Here is a 20,026-nt window from a genome sequence, read left to right as displayed (position 1 = left end):
AGAGCTGGACAAATGTACGAGTGGGATTGTATGACAGTGTCGCTTGTGATGGTGGAGGGCAGGGCTTGGCAGCCCTGAGGGTCTCTTCTGGTTCATTTGGGATGTTCCTAAAATTTCCTGCTTCAAGGCTTCAGCCAGACACCTGCAGAGATCAGGAAGGGATCTTGCCCTCCTGCCCTCCTTCCCCCCCCCCATGTATTCCAGGGGGGTTGTCTCTTTCCTCCAAAGCATCAGAGATGGTTACAGCTGGAGATGAAAACTTGGACAGGATGTGCCAGTGCTCTGAGGTGGCACCGTGCATTCTCTCTCTCTTTCTCTCTCTCTCATGCTTCATTGGCTTGTTCTTGCTCACATGCTAAGGGTCTAATGATTGCCATATATACATTTGGGAAAGGATTTCTCCCCCCCCCCAGGTCAGATTGGCAGTGACATTGGGGTTTTTTTGCCTTCCCCTGCAGTGTGTGGATGTTGCTTGCTTGCCAGGATCCTTTGGGTACATTTCACGTAAACAGTTTACAGCCATTGAGGGGCTTCAGGCATTGATGCACCTGTCCCTCCTGTTCTCTGCCTGTGACACATAATCTAGTCTGCTGTGGGCTTTAATACTTTGGTCTAATTTCAGTTGTTGGGTTTAGTGAGCGGGTGCTGCGTGGTATTGGTGGCCTGCGATATACAGAAGGTCAGACTAGATGATCTGGTGGTCCCATCTGGCCTTAAATTCTGTGACCTCCTACAGTGTAACAGTTCCATATTGACTCAGCACTGATTATGAAGAATGTTTCCTACTGAATGCAAACTCTCCTTGACAATAGTGAGAATAGATTTTTAAATATTTAATAGATATTTATATATTTTAGTGAAACTTGCAATTTCAAACATGGAGAGCAAGAACATTTTGAAAGCTATCCAAAATGTCTAGCATCTACATATATGTGATTTAAATTGGCCAGATCCCCAATTAGTGTAAACTGAAGTCAATGGAGCTACACTAATTTATACCTCAAGATCTGGCCCATTCTCAGATACCAGAAAAATGTAAGCTAGCATTCCACTCCAAATCTAAAGTTCTTAAAGGACACTATAATCAGGCCCAAAATTTAGACAAGCTTTTACAAATCTATCACCACTAAAAATGCTTCCAAGATTTTACCCTCTCTTAATTCAATGGTAACATTCGTTTTCCCATCAAATAAACATTCCCCTGCAGTCCTGCCTTTTCAGCACTGAAAACCTGAAAATGAAGTTGCCCATAAACAAAAATGTCACCGAGAGAGAAATGTGAAAAGCAAAGAAAAGATTTAAAACATAAATGGGATTTCAAACATTCTTTCAGCTTAAACTGGCTAAGAGGTTAGCAGCAAGTACAGACGTATTTATTTGCCACATACTGTTTGGTTTTGAAGTTGACAGATTTCCTCTCTGCATGATGAATAAATCTTTTTATTTTATCTGTCTTCTAAAAGTGAAAATAGTAAAAACAAAAATGCCAGCTGGGAGGATGATGAATTCTAAGTAGAAAGTCTGGGCCAATTAACACCAAATGGTGGAGAAATATGTCACTCAGGCAGCCTATGAAGGCTGCCTCTGGGCTAATAAAGCATTTTCATTGAAAGATTGTCTTTCTATAAAAGTGCATCCACAGTATAAATATTTAGGGAAGGACCTGTGAATGGTTCTTAAGAGAGGGTTGTCTTTAAGGCAGGTTTCAATGTAGTTCCCAGGGGTTACTTTTCAAAGGTCAATGGGAGCCTTGGGAAGCAATTTAAAAACATCCAGTCTTAAAACGGGGATGTATTGTTTATCTACTTTCCTTAAATGTAATGTTTGCTTTTGCTGATAAGTCAAAACCCGAGGTAAAAGCATCTGCAAGCAAAACAGCACTGTACTATACTGCCTGCAGCTCAGGGGGCAATTCTCTCTAGTACAGAGGTCCCATGCCAGGTTTATTCCTGCTGACTACCTACTTATGTACCATAAAAAGCCTCACTCAGACAGACCCATCCCTTAACACAGGATTTCAAGTGCATAAGGTTTGGCACTAGCCCCCTTATCCTGGGGTAAATTTCAGCACTAGTGCATAGGAAGGGTGGGTGAAACATAGCCCTCAATTTAGCTACACCCCCTCAGTTCAGGAAAGAGGCTGGAAATTGGAAGAAAACTGCCCTATCATGTGAATTCTAGCATTTCTGGTTGCAAGCCAGTGGGAAATATTGCTGATTATTATTAGTATAGTCACACCACAGTGCAGTAAGTACCTTCCCTGCCTGAAGAGCTCACAGTCTAAGAATTACAAATGCAAAGGACATCTCTAACATCCTATAGTTTAGAAATAGGTCATTTATGTCTCACTATGGGCCTGATCCTGCATTTTTTGCACACCCAAGGCCAGATCTTCATCTCCCTCCTGCAGTCCCTCCCTTTGCTCCTTTGCACTGCTTCAGCAGCACACTGTAACCAGATAGCCAATGGATTGGGGGTCAGAGGTAGGAAAAAGTTATCTTTGCCCCTTTCTCAGTTACACCAGGTGCAGCACCAGTACAGTCTGACAGTTCATTGGGCATTTGGGGTACACAAGGAATGTAGGATCAGGCCTGACACTGAATCGTTTCTGCTTCTGGTCCACTTCAAAATCAAGAAATGCAAAGTCACATGCAAAACAATACTTCAATATATTAATTGAACTTATCTAAAACTAGAGTAGACACCATTAAAACCTCAACATTTGCCTCTCTAGTCCCCTGCAATGACTATGGTACCTTCCTATTCTTAGAAGAGGAGATAGCTCCTTAGTTATTGCACTGTGTCTCATGGTGACCTGCACCTTTGAAAAACCTGAGAGAAGGAGAGATGAACAAACACTGAGAGTTTTAATGGCTTCCATTATACAAAACAAGTTTTATGTTTGGTTCAAGGTTAGGATCTGTCCTTATTTTATCACTCTGGTAAACAGGCTTGACTAAGTCAGTGAAAACAGCAATAGTTTAGCCGTATTTCACAGAATACGGCTGGTTAATTAATTTAAAACTGGTTAGCAATTAGTTGGGCACCCATCAGCCATCCTTCCGGATGTAATTCATACATGCATGACTGCTGCTTACCCGTTTGTTAGCTTTGGGGGTGTGTGCGCATGGAGCTCTTGACAAAGACATATTGACGGTCTCACTCAAACAGGAAAAAGAAAGAGTAATGGAATTTTGACCAAGTACCTTCAGTTTTAGCTGTTCATTTATCTGAGGAAGATAATGGACACGGTAAATTAAGCCTTAGTTTTTGCTGCCACTATTTTCTTACTACATGGTACTCCAGGAGATTTTTATCCATCTCTTCACCTGACAGCTTCCCAGGTCTGTGAAACACCTCTAACACATTTTGCCAGGGTTTATGCCTCCTTAGCCCACAACTGAGTTCATTTGTTAGTCAAGGGCAGGTTTCTATATTGAAAACATGCAGACATTCAAATGATTTTGATGGGAAAATCTCTCTTCTGTCAAAACTGTGACTAAAAAGAAATGCAGAGGGTTCTGTAACATGAGGTGAAGTATGAGAAACTCCTCAAAGTTAAATTACGTGAATTTGTCACAGCCTCACAGGGTTGTGATTTCCAACATGTTCAGATGTGATTTTCTGACATGCTTCATTCAGACCAGAAGTTGAGGGTTCTCAAAACAACATCTCACAGGATTGGGGCTTTAATCTGCAGTTTTCCAGGAGAACACCCTCAAACAGAAACAAATTAGAATCACAGGGTAATTAATTCTTGGGAGATAGCCTAGCGTCAGCTACATTTTCTTCAGGGAGCACAAACTAAAGAAGCTTCTGGTTCACAAATCTTCGGTCCATTCAACCTGTCCCAAGTCAACGTTAAACAATTCAACTGAGATTTTTAGAGCCACCTAAGTGATTTGGATGCCAAATTTCATAGACTCATAGAATATCAGGGTTGGAAGGGATCTCAGGAGGTCATCTAGTCCAAACCCCTGCTGAAACCAGGACCAATCTCCAACTTCCATTAACACTAATCAGAATTAGGCACCCATATCCCTTAGGAGACTTTGGAAATTTCAGCTGAATTTATGAAGGTCTCCTCAGCCTGGTGGCACACAGCTTCTTTTCAAACTAATAATGCCCCAGACCCATCTTTTCCAAGAAGCTATAACCGGAAACTGAAATGACAAGTTGCATCTTTCCAAGGCTATATTATTGCAGGTTTGACAAATTAGAAATAATCTGCAGGTTAAGTCTGGGTGCAAAAGTAGCATCAAAAGTAGGCAGAAATAAAACACAATGCATCCACCATCATCACATCGAACAGAAGAACTCAGACAGGATCAAAGGTGTTCCTGGTGCAAAACCACACTACACAGACAGCTAGTCTATAGTCTGCGAATGTTCATAATTTTTGACTCTGTTATGTCTGTGAATATTGGCACTTAGCGGGAGTTCAGTTTTGCACCTGAAATTCTAAAGACTGTAAAGTCTGCGTCTTTGAAGCCCAGCTCCACTTGTGAGTCAAATATCCATCTCTGTCCCTGACTGCTCCTCCTTCAAGATCCATCATCAGTGCAAGTGAACAGCTGGGAAGGACAGAAGGGGAAGTACTTGTTAGATTTATGTTGATTGGATGGAATGATAATAATAAACATCCAACACTCAGGGGAAAATTCTCAACGAAGATCTTTACACTCTTACGGAGAATCACATAAAACCAGTGCAACCTTGGGCTTCACTACTCAACAGCTTTGCTCTGTTCTGCTCCCCTCCCCTTTCATACACATTGCTCAGCTCTCTGATGACCTTTTCTACCTGAGTTATGGCCTGCATTGTAACCATCAGTTACGCCCACTGGTATTCAACTCTTACATGCCCCATTAATAAGCACCAATACCACTCTGTGCAAAGACTAATGGTCAGGAGAATTAATTATCTTTCTTAAAGAAAGAATGATGGGGATGATCATCATAAACAGTAAGCAAAAGGTCAGGTTAAGATTCTGTGATGAGTATTTTTAGTAAAAGTCAGGGGCAGGTTGCGAGCACTAAATAAAATTGCATGGAAGCCCGTGACCTGTCCTTGACTTTTACAAACAGAGCACTGCCAGGGCTTGCAGCTGCTCCAGCTCCATCACAGCTCCTCTGGCAGGGCTGACCGCTGCTGCTTCAGCCCCCGATGGGCTGACCCAACCCCAGCCACTGGTCCGCAGGCTGGGGACTACCGCTCTGCCAGTCCCAGGACTGACCACTGCTGCTGTTTGGTGGCCCCGGGGCCGACCACTGGCCAGCTGTTCAGTGACCCCAGGCCTGACTGCCGGCCAGCTATTTGGCGTGACCTCTGTGACAGAATCCTATCCTTAGTAATAGGAGACTTTTTTAATAGTATATTCAGTTATTAATGAGAAGGAACCATTTGATTGGAATTGAGACTTCTGGGTTTTGTTCCTTTGTTTGCCATCAACTAGCTATGTGCAGGGCCACTGAGAGTGGGTTCAGGCCTCTGTGAAAAAAATTTTTTGGCCCCCCAGCAAGGGTGAGCCGGCTAAACAGGGCTGACAAAGCCAGGGAAGCTGGGCCCCGGGCCCCTTTCTGGACCACCGGGGCCTGGTAATTTGTAGCAGCTTTCTCCCCCCACCTCCTCAGCTATGTGACCTCAGGAAAATCATTTAACTTCTTTGTGCCTTCAGCCTACTCATGTGTAAAATAGAGATGATAATGACTACTTCACAGGGCTTAGAGGCTTACTTAGGTAATATTTGTAAAGTATGCTGGTGTCCTCAGATGGCAAAGTACTCCAGGAGCGTAGAGTCTTATGCACAACACAAATGGAAGCAATACAGAATTACCAAGAACCCAGTCTTGCAAATACTTGAGCACATGAGTAAATTTATGCATGAGCTGTCACTGGGATAGTTGTGCACGTGCATAAAGGTTACTTGGGTGATTAAGTGTTTGCATGATTGAGGCCTAAACTGATGAGAACCCACCAAAATAACCACTAATAATTAAAATGTCCTTGCACACCTCTTCTTGAACTGATATGGGAACATTGTCTAATGAACATCCAGAGCAGAAGATGGGGAAAGGCCTGTGAGATAAATGAAGGGGGAGGGGTAGCCCCTGTTTATGAACACCCAGCCAGCCAGTTAGCTGTAAAATCCCTCTTGGTGTCTGTTCTCTGCTTGCTTTACCTGTAAAGGGTTAACAAGCCCACAGGTGAAAGGAAAGGAGTGGGCACCTGATCAAAAGAGCCAATGGGAAGGCTAGAAGTTTTAAATTTTGGAAAGAAACTTTCCCTTTGTCTGTTGTTCTCTGAGCTGCAGGGACAGAGCAGCAATGCTGTATAAGGCTTGAACCAGGTATGAAAATTCATGTTCCATACCTAGAAGAAATTAATTGGATAGGGAATGTTTAGTTAGACGCTATCAGGTTTATTTTTTATTTTGGCTTGTGGATCTGCTCTGTGCTAACCCCAGATGCTTTTGTTTGCTTGTAACCTTTAAGTTGAGCCCCCAAGAAAGCTATTTTGGGTGATTAATTTTTGTAATTGTATCTTTTAAGATCGAGCAAAAAGCCTACGTTTACCTTTTTAAAGAACAGGATTGGATTTTTGGTGTCCTAAGAGGTTTGTGCATATGCTGTTTGATTAGCTGATAGCCACAGCTAATTTCCTTTGTTTTCTTTCTCAGCTCTTCCCTGGAGGGGAGAGTGTGAAAGTGCTTGAAGGTACCTGACACGGAATTCCCAAGTGCTCCTTCCTGAGTTCAAAGGGGTTTTCTTGCATTTAAGAGGTGGCAGCGTTTACCTAGCCAAGGTCAGACAGAAGCTGTAACCTTGGGAGTTTAATACAAGCCTGGAGGGGACAGTATTAATTTTTAAAATCCTTGAAGGCCCCCACTTACTGCACTTGGAGTGACAGAGTGGGGATTCAGCCTTGACAGTCTGCAAGGGCTTTGAAAGTAAAGACAAGCAGCATCTGTCTGATACACTAGAGAAGGGGATCCTGATCCAAGTCTGGGGCTGCTAGGTGCTATGGTAATACAAATAAATAAATAATCATAAAGTATTAAAAATCAAAATCCGAGAACACTGGCAAGCCCTCAGATCATGAAATGTTACAGTTTAGAAAGACTTCTCCCCCCCAGCCCCATTGCCATCAGCCCTCTGGATGCTTTAAAACCCCTGGGGTTGCCATTTGCAGGGTTGCACCTGTAACTGAAAGTCATTGCATGCACTAGGCATCAGTAGGCTTTCTCCCTTTATGTACTGCACAGGTTACAATGCTAGCTGCAAATATTTTAAGTTCTCTCATGAAAGATGCTGTTCTGTGTTTGAGCTATGGTTCTTGTTTCTTTCAATCTGTTTTTGATATATGCCACTGTATCATTTACTGCTCTGCCCACTGTTTCCACCACCATCTATCCCAGTGCAATAAGCCACCATTTCTGGTTGTTGGGGACTCAGTCAATTACTTAAATTAGATCCCCCTGGCCTGATTTTTCAGAGGTGTTGAATTGCTACATTTCCCAGGGTTCAATGGAAGCTGCTCAACAACTCTGGAAAATGCGCATCGGTATTCCGGCCCCCCCACCCCCGCATACATATTATCTACACTATAGAAGGAGGTTAAAATCCACTCACCTGGCTTTGAAAGAATAACGCACACATGCCTGGTAGTCAGCTATAAAAGACGCCAGAAGTGCTAGACTTGGAGCATTATTAAAGAGAAGGGTGATTGTTTTTCCCACACAGCACATGGGGAATTGGCATGCAGCAATATTTCCTGTTGGGTAACTTATACATACTGTTAAGTACTGTCAACACTTGTATATAAGAGACCTTCTGGGATGCTCTGTTCAACTACATCTTGCCACATTATAAGTAGCACCAACTCCAGTTCTTGCATTTGGACCTCACAGACATTTTTGGCCTCCAAGGCAATCATACTGTATTTGTTTTGTTCCCCTCCTCTCCCCACCATCAGACCAGCCCCATTTCCTAAAGCTCACAATACCCTGGCAGAAACGTAAGTTCTGGACCACATAATAGCCTCTAAGTGAATACCTTTGCCCTACATCTCTGGAACCAGCTCCATTCACATGTCCTCTCGAACCAGAGTTTGACAATATTCAGGGCACAGTATGAGATCTATGATTTTGGGCTATACTTTTGATCAAACTTTTGTAATATTAAGGAACAAGAGAATTTTCTTAGTGAGCAAGGAGTTTGTTAAAATGTCTTTTGTAATTGACAGCTTTACTGATAAACACCAACAATAGCCATTACTAAAATAAATAATGAGTGTGGTGTCTGTAGTTAGGAAACTGGAATATCTTTTCTCATGTACTTCACAGGACTTTGTTTATGGGTAGAGACAGTAGCTATTGTGTTCTCATGGCTGAGGCAGATGAGAGTTAGATGAAGATCTCAAAACTATTTTTCAACAGAAAATTGACTATGTGAAAATATTTGCAGGGAGTGTCTGCATCCTTGAAAATGGTTGATTTTTCATCAGAAGACAAAAGAGCTGAAAATTTGCAGTAAAAAATCTACATGTTTTTGGTCCTGAACATTTTTGGGTGTTTGGGTGATATGTTTCCCCCAAAATGGGGGGTTTTAGTTTTTAAAAAAAGTCAAAATTTTGAAATTACAATTTTGACAAGAATGATTTTTTTAAAATGTTAATGAAAATCGTGTATGTTTAAAAAAAAAATCTCCAACCAGTTCTGCTGCAGACTGTCACAAAGAGGGTGACATACACCATGTTCTTGTATGGAAACTTTACTTTTGTTCTTTCTTGCTGCTTTTCTGATGCTAAAACAAGTCACTCAGCCTGAAAGGCAATTGGGTGGGCCTTTGTGTGCAGAAAAACTTAAGAGCAATTTCTCCATCTAGAAATAACTATCAGCTACAAAGTTACTGCCATGCTACCAATTACTCCCATTATATAGCACCTTGGTATAGTGGCAAACACCAGATCCTGGCTGCAAAAACTTCCAAAGCTCCTTTCCATCCTTAGTACTGATGATATGTGCATGTTGCTAAACTATTAGAGATTAGGCTGAATAAAGATTGTCTGACGGAACACAGGGTCTGTCTCTTGCTCGAGCACCAGTTCTTTAAGGGCTTAATTCACTGACGTTTTCACAACCAACACTGCAGCGATTGATTCTATTAACCAAAGTGAGGAGGTAGAAACAGAATCCAAAAAGGAAGCGTGTTGCCAAATGAGCCCTTTGTGTTTTATATACGGTGTTAGAAAGCAGAGACTGGATAAAACGTGATGAATGGCTTCATTGAAACTAGAGAAATGATATGAATTTTTTGACTAGGAGCTTTAAATTCTTAATTCCCAGTTCAGTCAAAAGGTCAAACTGAACATGAGCTCTTGTGAAACTACCACAGATTGAACGACAAAGTTGCTGAACGGTAGTGGGCAGAAATTGCCTCCAAGATGGAGTGAGGGATTCAGTGGTAGTTCAGACAGTACTCTTGTCCCTCCTTGCCTCTTAACAGTCTGTGTACTCCCTGAAGGACTGGAACTGAAAGTTTAATTTATGAAAATTAAATTATGCTGGGCAAGGAGCTGCATTTCTCCCCACTATCCCCAACAATTTCAGAGTCTTTTGGGGGATGGACAGGGTTATTAATTATGAATGGCAGCTGAACACCAGTGTTTCCAGCTGTGTTCTACAAAGGGGTTTTCAGTGAAAATCACCGGCCTACAATTAGCATTGAGAAAACTTGCTCAGGGAGCACAAAAAATGGATCCAAAACTTGGAGTGTTCTTTGAACCTGAACTGGAATTATCTGGGGATTCAAAACAGCCTGGTTACATTTCTAAACGTACTAAAGTGCATTGTTAGCACTTTCAGGCAGGGATCATCTTTTTGTTCTGAGTTTGTACCGCACCAAGCACAGAGGGGGTCCTGGGGCTCCCAGGTACTACTACCATATGAAGAATAATACCTTTAAATGTCTTTGAGCAGCCTGATCGTAATTAGGACCAGAAGCATAAGGGATAAAATCTAATGTAATATATTCCATCTATCTAATCTAAATGTTTACACTACCCCAATCATCCCAGATTCTGAGTGCCAGCAGTGGTTGCACTTTCTACCAGTTTGAGAGATTCCACCAGTTATAATAGAAATCTCTCTCTGGCCAGTAAAATCTTTCAAACGAATAGAAACATTTTAAGTGTGACCGTAGTAAATGTCTCAAAAGGGGATTTTCTTATGGTCTTTCCAGCCCAGGAAAAAGCCTCAGGAATCACTTGCTCCCATGAGATTCACATCACAGTTTGGCTGGCCAATGATATCTGGATGCCTTAGGGGAGGTTTGGCTGAGTATCTGAGCTTCTTAATGCCTGGTAAACCAAACGGTTGAGTCTTCTGGCGTTCACCCATCCCTAGCTGTTAGCAATGGACCAGATGGGTGACAGGGAATGGATCACTTGGTGATTACCTGTTCTGCTCCTTCCCTCTGGGGCACTGTCCACTGTCGGAAGACAGGATACTTGGCTATATGGATGATTGGTCTGACCCAGCATAGCTGTTCTTATGTTCACATGGAAAAAGCAAATTACATTCTCCAGTTCCCACTGACTTCAATCAGAGGGAGATTAGGTCCTAAACGTGGGACTTCATCCAGCAGTCAGGAAAGAACCAAAACAAATGCTATACGATGCTTGTATAGACCATGCTTCCACCTTTTGTTTCAACGTGGCTTGAGCACACCTTTTATTAAAATCCATTGGCTGGCTCTCCAATCTCTTGGATCAAGACAAATGCAGTAGGCTGTGTTGGAAGGGTGGCACAATTTAGTTTCAACTGAGGGACTAGGAAAGGTTAATCTGCCATTGGGTGCTTGCAGGAAATCAGATCAAAGTAGCCTGCAGGAATCCACTGAGCCTCAAAGCACCTGGAGAACTCATCTTCTCTCTCAAATGTGTTATCCTGAGTTGTTATGTAATACAAGGGTGTGTAACAGTCAGAAGTGTGTGTGTGTGTGTGTGTGTGTGTGTGCCTGACTAAATCTGATCACTTTCCACTCTGAATTTTCTCTTAGACCCATGAAAAAGTCCTGTTCTCCTTCCATTTCAAGATCTTGCCACTATAAATCCTCCCCTCCCAGTCTCTCACCAAAAAATATCTAAATCATGTATGAACACTATTTTCCTCTAGGATATGCCATGGGTTGATTTCTCCTTAGTATGACCATTCAGTAACTATCTACAATATTTTGTTTCTCTTTGGACATCCATAGAGAACTAATCCCTGCCTCAGCAACTCGTTCTTTGTACTGTGTACCATACATTTGGATATTTCACCAAGGAAAGGCAATCGTACTTGTGCTGCTACTATATGGCTCAGGGGGATTAGTGTCGAGAGAGCCTATGTTAATCTAGGGCCAGATACTAAGTGACCAGTTTGTGGCTGTGGAATGGCACAGAAGAAACATCTCCCTGTAAATCCTGTTATAACCCACCCTTCTCCCTTGGTTTCAGTAGAAGGATACAAAATAAATGCTGTCCCATCAGGAAAGGCAAAATAGAGCTTTGGTGGTTTAGGCTTGCGTTCTGTTGGCAGTGGGACCATCTGCCCACCTTTTCTAGAGGAGATGGAAGGTGACCCGAGCACAGTGGCATAGTTCCGCACTATTAGGGGCTTGGTATGGCCCTTTGCTTTCATTGCAGCCTTCTCTTCCCCTCTAAAGTGAACAGGAATAAATGAATTGTCTGTCCCTGAAACAGTCCAAATTCATGAAGCCAGGGGGCGAGGCCCTCAGCTGACATGAACAGGTGTGTTTCTATTGATTTCATTGATTTATACCAGCTGAGGGTCTGGCCCTCTGCATTTATTTTGAAATTACTATTGTACAAGTCAGGCTTTTTTTTTTTTTTTTGACTCCTTTGTCAAGAAAGGGCTCTGCCCACTTTTCTTTTTGAACAATCTTACTAATTTCTCTCTCTCTCTCTCTGTTTTAAAGTAGCGAGTTTACTGCTTCTGAAAGGTACCGGATGCATTCACACAAAACAAATAACACACAATGAGATACAGTGCAAGCTACTCCCAAGCCTCTCCACTTGCTAATGTGCTTCATCTGACCTGGGGGGGAACATCTCTACAAGTGAGAGGGACGTTCAAACACAAGGGCTCTTTCAGTCAGTTCTTGGCCTCTCTACTGGGATTACCACACAGGGCATCCTTCAGTGCCAATTTTTTGTCATGTGGATATCTAGCCAATGGGTACCAGATGAGAGACTGGTCACCAATTAGCCATCCGATTGTAACAACTATCAGCCTGGCAATATAGACATGAAAAGTTCATTCCTCACTAGCAATTTTCTGAACCACCCATTTCTTCTTTTTATAGCACTCTACTGGCTGTAGTTTTAATTTTGTTTTTGGCCCCCAGTGATGTAATACTCTATACATCTTGAAAGTAATATTCTATTCTCCGACTGAATTCATCCTCTTCCATTTTCTAATACTGATCATTTCCCCTGCTTTAAATTTCTAAGAGAGTTGTTTTTAGACTATATTCTTGTGGTCCGAAAAGATAACAGGGAACATTTCTCACAAATAGAAGCCTTAACTATAGTATCCTCAATCAATTCCAATTTGAGTAATTACAGAGTGTGTCATCATAAATTCCCCTGCAGTTTCAATTTCAAAAAACTAACCTTTTGCTTCCCCTCCTCTGACACTGTTGTGGGACAGAGATTGGAAATTATATTCTACTCCAGAGATGGCTGAAATCTCTGTGGTCTTTAAAGCATTCTTAGGATGACAGGCACTAATTAATTTTATATATATATAAAGGTTCTCTGGAAGATAACTTCTCACAACATTATATATATTATGTTCTGTTCCAGAGATGGAATATATAATGTTGTGAGAAGTTATCTTCCAGAGAACCTTGCTGGCGTTCTAGTCTTTCAATTCAAGTCAGCTACCTGAGAGGGAGGGCCTATAGCCCATGGCCAATACAGAGTGTTATGACAGATAAGCAAACACAACTCTTTAAAATGCCTATTTCCTTGAAACCTGAAGTTAATCAGACAAGAGAAACCTATCAACCAAAAATAGTTTTAGAGATATGAGCCCTCATACTTCAATGTAAAGCAGCCACTAACTGAGATGGATTAGGAAGAAACTTCTCCTGTGGGTGGATTATTCCATAATTGTCCCTTATGGGGTTGTCTTCCTATCAAAAATCTATTGCTGGCCACTGCTGGAGACATGATATTGAACAAGACTGATCATAGATCTGATCTGGCATGGACTTTTCTGTGTTCCTGTCCGACCACTTAGTCCTTTTCCCACCCAAGCCTTAGGCTTTAGCCTTGGTCATTGGAGATGCTTACATTTGTCGGCACATTTCTCTGAGCTTCTGCCTGGCTTCAGGGCACGGGTCATGCTGATGGTCAATATTTATCGCTTCCTGCATAGGTTTGAATTTAGGGGAACCTGCAAAAGTAAATGTTGAGACAAAGACTAAAAGCAGCCAGTCTCCTAAACTGTCCCTCTTATTGCCCTTGCCTTGAGAATCTGTGCAAAGGGATGGGGGAGCTGAGATTACATTAACCCCCTTTTCACCATAGACAAGTTGTAACTATCAGAAAGCTATGTTAATTCCCCCTCATAGTACCCTTTTCAGTCCCTGCTCTGTCACATCTACACACTACTGTAATTAAAGCCATCTGAAATGGGAATATTTTTCATGAAAATGTTCTCTCCTTTCTCATGAGAAAATTTATGAGCAGTTGCAACTGTAATGGAATAAAGTAGAAGTCAGTATATGCAATACACACATGGGAACACTAGAAGGGGTTCTGGGAAGAAGCCTTGAAGAGGAAAAAAGAAGAATACCAAAATGGAACACAATGGTACCATCATTTGAATAAAAAGATCCTGAAGATTGCTTGTTTAGGTGGGGGGGAGAAAAGATGATCCAGGAGTTAGGTTGCTAGCCAGGAAATCGGAGATGTGGGATCAGTTCCTTGCTCTGTTACAGATCTCCTGTATGAGCTTGGACAAGTCACTTAGGCTTTCTGTGCCTTACTTCTCCATCCATAAAATGGAGAGAATAGCACTGACCTATCTCAAAGGGGCACTGGGTGGGTAAATAAATACGTTAAAAAATTGTAAGGCACTTAGTATAGTAATGGGAGCCATATATGTACCTAAGATGGATAGTTCAGGGCAAAACCTCACCCAGGCTGTATAGCATCTCCCATTGTTTGCTGGTATATTTGCCTGTGTAGACTGTAGTCAGGAGTGAAGCTGATATTAATAATGCAGATGAGGGATCCCCCACCCTGGCTGCCACAAACTCCTATATGGGCCTTTCTTTTAGCTGAAGGTAAAGCACTTGTTATTCATGGTGAGGGCATCGCGCTTACCTGAGGCCTTTGGTAGTTTGTTTTCCTTTGATGCGAGTGAGAAGGTGAGGCAGGACACAGAGACTTGGTGTATTAGTTGAATGGTGGAGGAAATAGGGATGGGCTTGCAGCTGCCGTGTGACACTGGGATTAAGCAGAAACCAGGGTTTAGAAGTTAAAACCAACCAACCAAGAACTTGCAAATGAAACTAGCTGTGGAAATGAAGACAGATGCCTCAGTTGTGTCACAATTCTTGCCAGCCTGATTCATAAACCCGGGGCTGGAGGAAGAAAGGAAAGATGTTTCTGGGGTTAAAGCACTGGACAGGGACTCAGGCGATCTGGGCTCAATTCCCCACTTTTCATAGCCTTTTGCATGACCTTGGGCAAGTCACTCAATCTCTCTTTGCCTCATCTGTAAAATGGGGTTATGGTTATACTTTCTTCTCCACGCCCTTTGTCTGTCTTGTCTATGTAGCCTGGGAGCTCTTCTTTGTTCACAGCTTAGCACAGTAGGGTCCCACATTTGGTTGGAGCCCTTAATAATTATAATGAATATAGTACAGTTAATAGTACTAAAGAGGTGGAAAATCTATTTATTGTGGACAGAGGAGGGCACTAGGACTGAGGAATCCTGGGTTCTTTTCCTAGCTCTGCCATTAATTTTCTGTCAAGTAATTTCTCAGTGCCTCAGTTCCCCCTCTCTGTAAAATGGATACCTTCATGGAATACTGAGAATTCATCAGTATGTGTAAATCCCTTTTGAGATCCTTGTAAGAAAAGGCACACTTATACCGGCAAACTATTAGGCTTATTTATTTTATTTCCCATAAGAAGGATACAATTGTATCACAGCCTTCAAAAACCTAGATACCATTTTCTATCCCCACCTCTTTTTCTGGGTGCTTGTGCCATTAATTCAGCAGCCTCCTCCTGGTTCTTGGGACATAGCAACTGACCTGCCTCCAAAAACTTTCTGGTAACCTCATCGGAACTACATCCTGAGGGGAAAAAAATCAAGTTGAAAAAAATTAGAAGTCTCTTCCTGTTAATGCCGTCTTCTATCAATAAATCAGAGTTTCTCCCTAAGATAACAATTGCATAGACGTGTTAATATGCGTTCTCCTCTAGAGCCGATAATGATGTGATTCAAAAAGTTTGACATATGAGGCAGTACAGAAAATTGTCTCTCTCAGATGCTTAGCTGGTGGGTCTTGCTCACATGCTTGGGATCACCATTCTAGGGAATGGGAATGAAGTTTTCCCAGGGTCAGATTGGCAGGGACTTGGGAGAGGGGGGTTTCACCTTCCTCTAGCATATGGGTAGGGGGGAGTGTTTGCTTACTAGGCTCATCTGGGCACACTCACCACATCGGTTCTCTGCCATTGCAGGGGCCTCAGGCATTGATGCACCTAGATACCTCCCATTCTCTGCCTGTGGCACACAATAGTTTACTCTCCAGAGCAGGGCCACCCAGGTGATTCAGGGGGCCTGGGGCAAAGCGGGGGAGCTGCGGTGCTTGTACTCACCTGGCATCGGTCCGGGTCTTCGGCCACATTTCGGTGGCAGGGGGCCTTCAGTTGCTCTGCATCTCCAGCAGCACCGAAGAGCCCCCCGCCACCGAAATGCCACTGAAGACCCCGGACCGCCACCGGGCCAGGGCTTGTGGGGCCCCTGTGGGGCCCGGGGCAAATTGCCCCACTTGCCCCTCCCCCGGGCTGCCCTGCTCCAGAGGGCTGTAAGACTTCAGTCTAATCCAGGTGATGGGGCTCAGTTCAAGAGTAACTAGGTGTGGGTAGTGATCTGATGTGCAGGAGGTCAGATTAGATGATCTGTGGATCCCTTCTGCCCTTAAACTCTATGACTGACAACTATGTAGAAAGTTACCTGAATTGCCTTATCTGCTCAAAGGCGTTGAACAGATGTAGAGATAACTGGGTTGAATGAATATCTAAAGGCTTCTCCATGCTAGGGTCACAGGCACACTTGCTACAATCATATTTTAACATGGTTAATGAGGGCAAGGGGTTGCCGTAGAGGTTCTAGCACAGCTTCCCAGATCAGGGGCAGGTTCCATTGTGGTGACTGTTGTGTTCTATTGATGTAGTGAAAGAAAACTAAAGGTAACTGAGGTGTCCTTACCAGTAACAGAATCAATCATCGCCTTCATCTTCAGCTTGAGGAGTTCACTCAGCAGGTGGATTGACCTTTGCTGGAACTTGAGGAGTATTTGTTGATTTTCTGCTGAAGGAGACAGATAGCTGGGCTCTGATATTGTGCTTTTGGGGATAGATTTCCACCCTGTATGGCTCTTGTAGGTAGTGCTAGAGAAAGATGATTCCATGGTGCGGACTAAATGGACAACAGGACAGTACTCTCCAATGACGACTTTCCTCTCTGTCGTTATTGTTAGCTCCTCCCATGTGAACTCAAAGAGGTTCTTGACCCCTTGTGGCACATGGATGTCCAGTTTATGGCATAATGCAAGTACCTGGATGATTTGGGCCAGCATTTCCGGTGCTGTCACTTTAAACTTTTCATATAACTTGGCATCACTTCTTTTGGCGCTCATATCACCCATGTAGCTACTTCACTTGTGGGTATTTCATTGGATGTGATCTATGGGAAAACAGATTTTGTTTTATCATCTATCTTCCATCATAGGCTTACACTGCAGACGAGGTGACCAAAAGGAATATGTTCCACTGGAATAATAGTAAAAGGTGTTAGTAATGGTTAAATTTGATTAATAGTTTACTGATGAAGGTATTAATTGATCCTGGTGGATTGTGAAGTGGATTAGCTTTGCAAATGAATCGCTTCCCCCAGTACTGAAATGAAGCCACCTCTGCTGGAATGTGGCCATTATTTAACTCGATGGAGGAATTTCAGACTGTTTTTCTTGTTGTTTCAAGCATGCCCTGGGTGTGCATGAGTTTACAGTTTAAGTTGGTCACATCAAAACGAGGGATGGGGTAAAGCATGGGAGAGAACAGAGGGTAGAAAGGTGAAAGATAATAAAAAGATAGCTATAATTGCTATGTACTTGACTTGTTTTGACTTTTTAAAATTAATGTATTCAAATTTATGGACAGTGAGCCAAATCCTGATGCACTGGATCTACTCTGGATTTGGCCTCTAAAAGTTAATGTTTTGCATGCTACACGTATCTTAGATAAATCAGCTTGACTTATATTAGTATAAATGAGAACAGAATCTAGTGCAATGTCTCAGCTGAAGGACAAAGTGAATGGGAATATCATATGCAGCTGAAACAGCAAAGGGAATTTAAATGTATATGAGATAAAAAAAAGAGTTCTCTGAATACGAGTCATTTGTGGTACCAGGTCTCAGAGGCTGTCAAACTGCAATGCTTGTCATAAACATCAGATTACGTCTATAGATGATTTTGACAACCCCCGTTCTGTATACATGAGGCTACACCAGCTTCTCTTAATTGAGTATATGAGTATTTGTTTGGCCAGTACTATGTATTTAATGCCTGATCTAACTCTGTGTGCATATTTAGATCAACTGAAAAATAGGGTTTGATTCTCATAGTTGAGGTATGCAATTGTAGATGCAAAATGAAGGCACAGCTGTATCCCTAATTTGCATAGACAGTTGCTATACCTGTATGCAGAAATCATATAGATGTTGTACACATGTGTATTTAATTAGCTAATTGCATGCACAAATACTTGTGTAATCATAGTACTGGCCTTTGAAATATTGGGTGCACAATTGGATACTAAACTATCTGATGCACTGAATATCATTTATTTATTTTTTAGGCCTGCTTTTCAAAGTTACCTTCTGACAGCTTTTTGGTGAAATAGAAAGTAAGCTGACTGCTATAGTTCTGCTGCACATATATGCACCTCAGAGAATCATTTCCCAAAGTTAGGTACTCTTGTTGGCAGACCCTGCAGAGATGCTGAGAACTGTATGGGTCCTGGAGACTGAATTACAGATACAGAAGGGGCAAGGAGGCAAAGAATAATAGAAGAGGAGAAGGAGATGATAAAGACTTTAGGTCATTAAGAAGCAAGGAGGTGAGCACACCTCTTCAACATGAATATGCCAACCTTACCACGTTGATGACAGTGTTGTCCAGGGCAAAGACTGGGTTTCAAGAGACCAAAATGCATTATAAGGCCACCATCACCTTGCACTTTCCCATTAATTAATTAGTGAATTTATAAAGGTGGCTATTGCAAGGTATATCTGTGCCACAGATTAAGCCATTGAGTGAGTTAGTGGCAGAGCTTAAGTCTGGTACCATCCTGGAACTAAAGATATTTTAAACTTTCCAGAGTGGTAGTGGTTACTTTTATCCCAAATATAGTTGCAGGTGCCTCAGTGTGAAAGATCAATTACATTTGGGTTAATTAGGAAAAGGAAGCAAATTTTCTCAATTGCAGAGTAAACTTTCAGCTGGAACTAATGACGTGTCAGTCTGATTTTTATGAAAGTTCAAATTTCTATGGCTGGCTAGGGGTTAACTAATCCAGACATCAGCATGCAAATTGACTCCCAATAAATTTTTACGTTCATTTTAATTTCTGTTCTGCCATTTTTACTATATAAGATGAGAAATCTGTACCCTTTGCCTTCAGTTATTCTATTTTATTCCAAGTCTAGCTTTTCAGGCAAGTTTTTAGAACCAAACCCAGGACATTACAGTTCCCAAGTCACATATACCCAAGAATCAGAAAGGTCTGGAAAACAGGAAGCCTGAGTGGAACGGGGATGGTGGAAAGCTTTATGTCAGTGATTAAAATGGGATGCAAAATAGGAACATAGAACAGGGACAGACGTGAATGTAGTTCAAAGGAAACAATAATGAACAACTTGTTATTCAAGTTGAGGCCAACATTTAAAACATTCTGGCTGCTGTTTTGCACGAGTCTGCTCAGATCCAATTAAATCTCTGCTTCGACTCCAAATTATGATTTACATTCGTTGATTTACATAGTGCCTTTAAAGGAAGCATTGTCTAGTAGTGCAGTAAGCTCAGACCTGGGAGACAAGAGACCTGAGTTCAAGTCTCTGCTCTGCCAGAGACTCGTTGTGTGACTTTGAATGATAGACATAGTGTGCTACAACTTCACCTCATCTGTAAAGTAAGGACAGCAACACTTTGCTATTTTAGAACAGTGATGTGAGTCTTGATTCATAAATAGTTGCAGCACTGAGACCCTAGGAGGGAAGTAGTAGTGCAAACATATTACTCAATCAGAAAAACGTGCATGCAGGAATTGCTTCACCCACTGCGGAAATGCAGCCACTTCTGGTGTGGAATCCAATAGGAGTGTAAAAGTGTATAGTAACATTGCACACCAGCTTAGGACAATAAATAAATACTAGTGTGGTGTTTAAACTACGCAGGCTCGCTCCTGCTGGAATTTGAGTACGATTCCATGATTAACACCCTAATGGCCCACATTGCTTGGGTCATTTAAACCTGAATTGGATAAAGTACTGAAGTTTGGGCTGGAGGAGACACTCCTACGGTGGAGGATGAATGGACTATACTGCTGCAGGTCTATTACAGCACTCACGTCTATTTTTCCACTTTAAAATAATGTTAAATGTCCAACACACAAGGCATGTTGCTACTTTCTAGCTGCCATATCTTTGTGG

The 20,026-nt window shown here is 42.1% G+C and overlaps 1 protein-coding gene across 1 annotated transcript in view; it reads right to left on the bottom strand.

The window, feature by feature from the left end:
- Positions 1-16,952, bottom strand: part of C7H3orf20 (chromosome 7 C3orf20 homolog) — a 52,843-nt gene extending 35,891 nt beyond the window's left edge. Inside the window, exons 1-8 of the mRNA XM_030568472.1 lie at positions 16,523-16,952; positions 15,270-15,380; positions 14,401-14,523; positions 13,363-13,465; positions 11,511-11,702; positions 7,632-7,784; positions 4,454-4,574; positions 3,099-3,230 (exon numbers count right to left, since the gene is read on the bottom strand). Coding sequence (XP_030424332.1) covers positions 3,099-3,230; positions 4,454-4,574; positions 7,632-7,784; positions 11,511-11,702; positions 13,363-13,465; positions 14,401-14,523; positions 15,270-15,380; positions 16,523-16,952 — 1,365 coding nt within the window. The remainder of the gene's footprint in view (positions 1-3,098; positions 3,231-4,453; positions 4,575-7,631; positions 7,785-11,510; positions 11,703-13,362; positions 13,466-14,400; positions 14,524-15,269; positions 15,381-16,522) is intronic.
- Between the last annotated feature and the right edge of the window lie 3,074 nt (positions 16,953-20,026).

This window comes from Gopherus evgoodei, chromosome 7, assembly GCF_007399415.2.
Source record: "Gopherus evgoodei ecotype Sinaloan lineage chromosome 7, rGopEvg1_v1.p, whole genome shotgun sequence".
Classification (NCBI taxonomy): domain Eukaryota; kingdom Metazoa; phylum Chordata; order Testudines; family Testudinidae; genus Gopherus; species Gopherus evgoodei.
The sequence above is the reverse complement of the archived record's forward strand: the minus strand, read 5'-3'. Positions and strand labels throughout refer to the sequence as shown.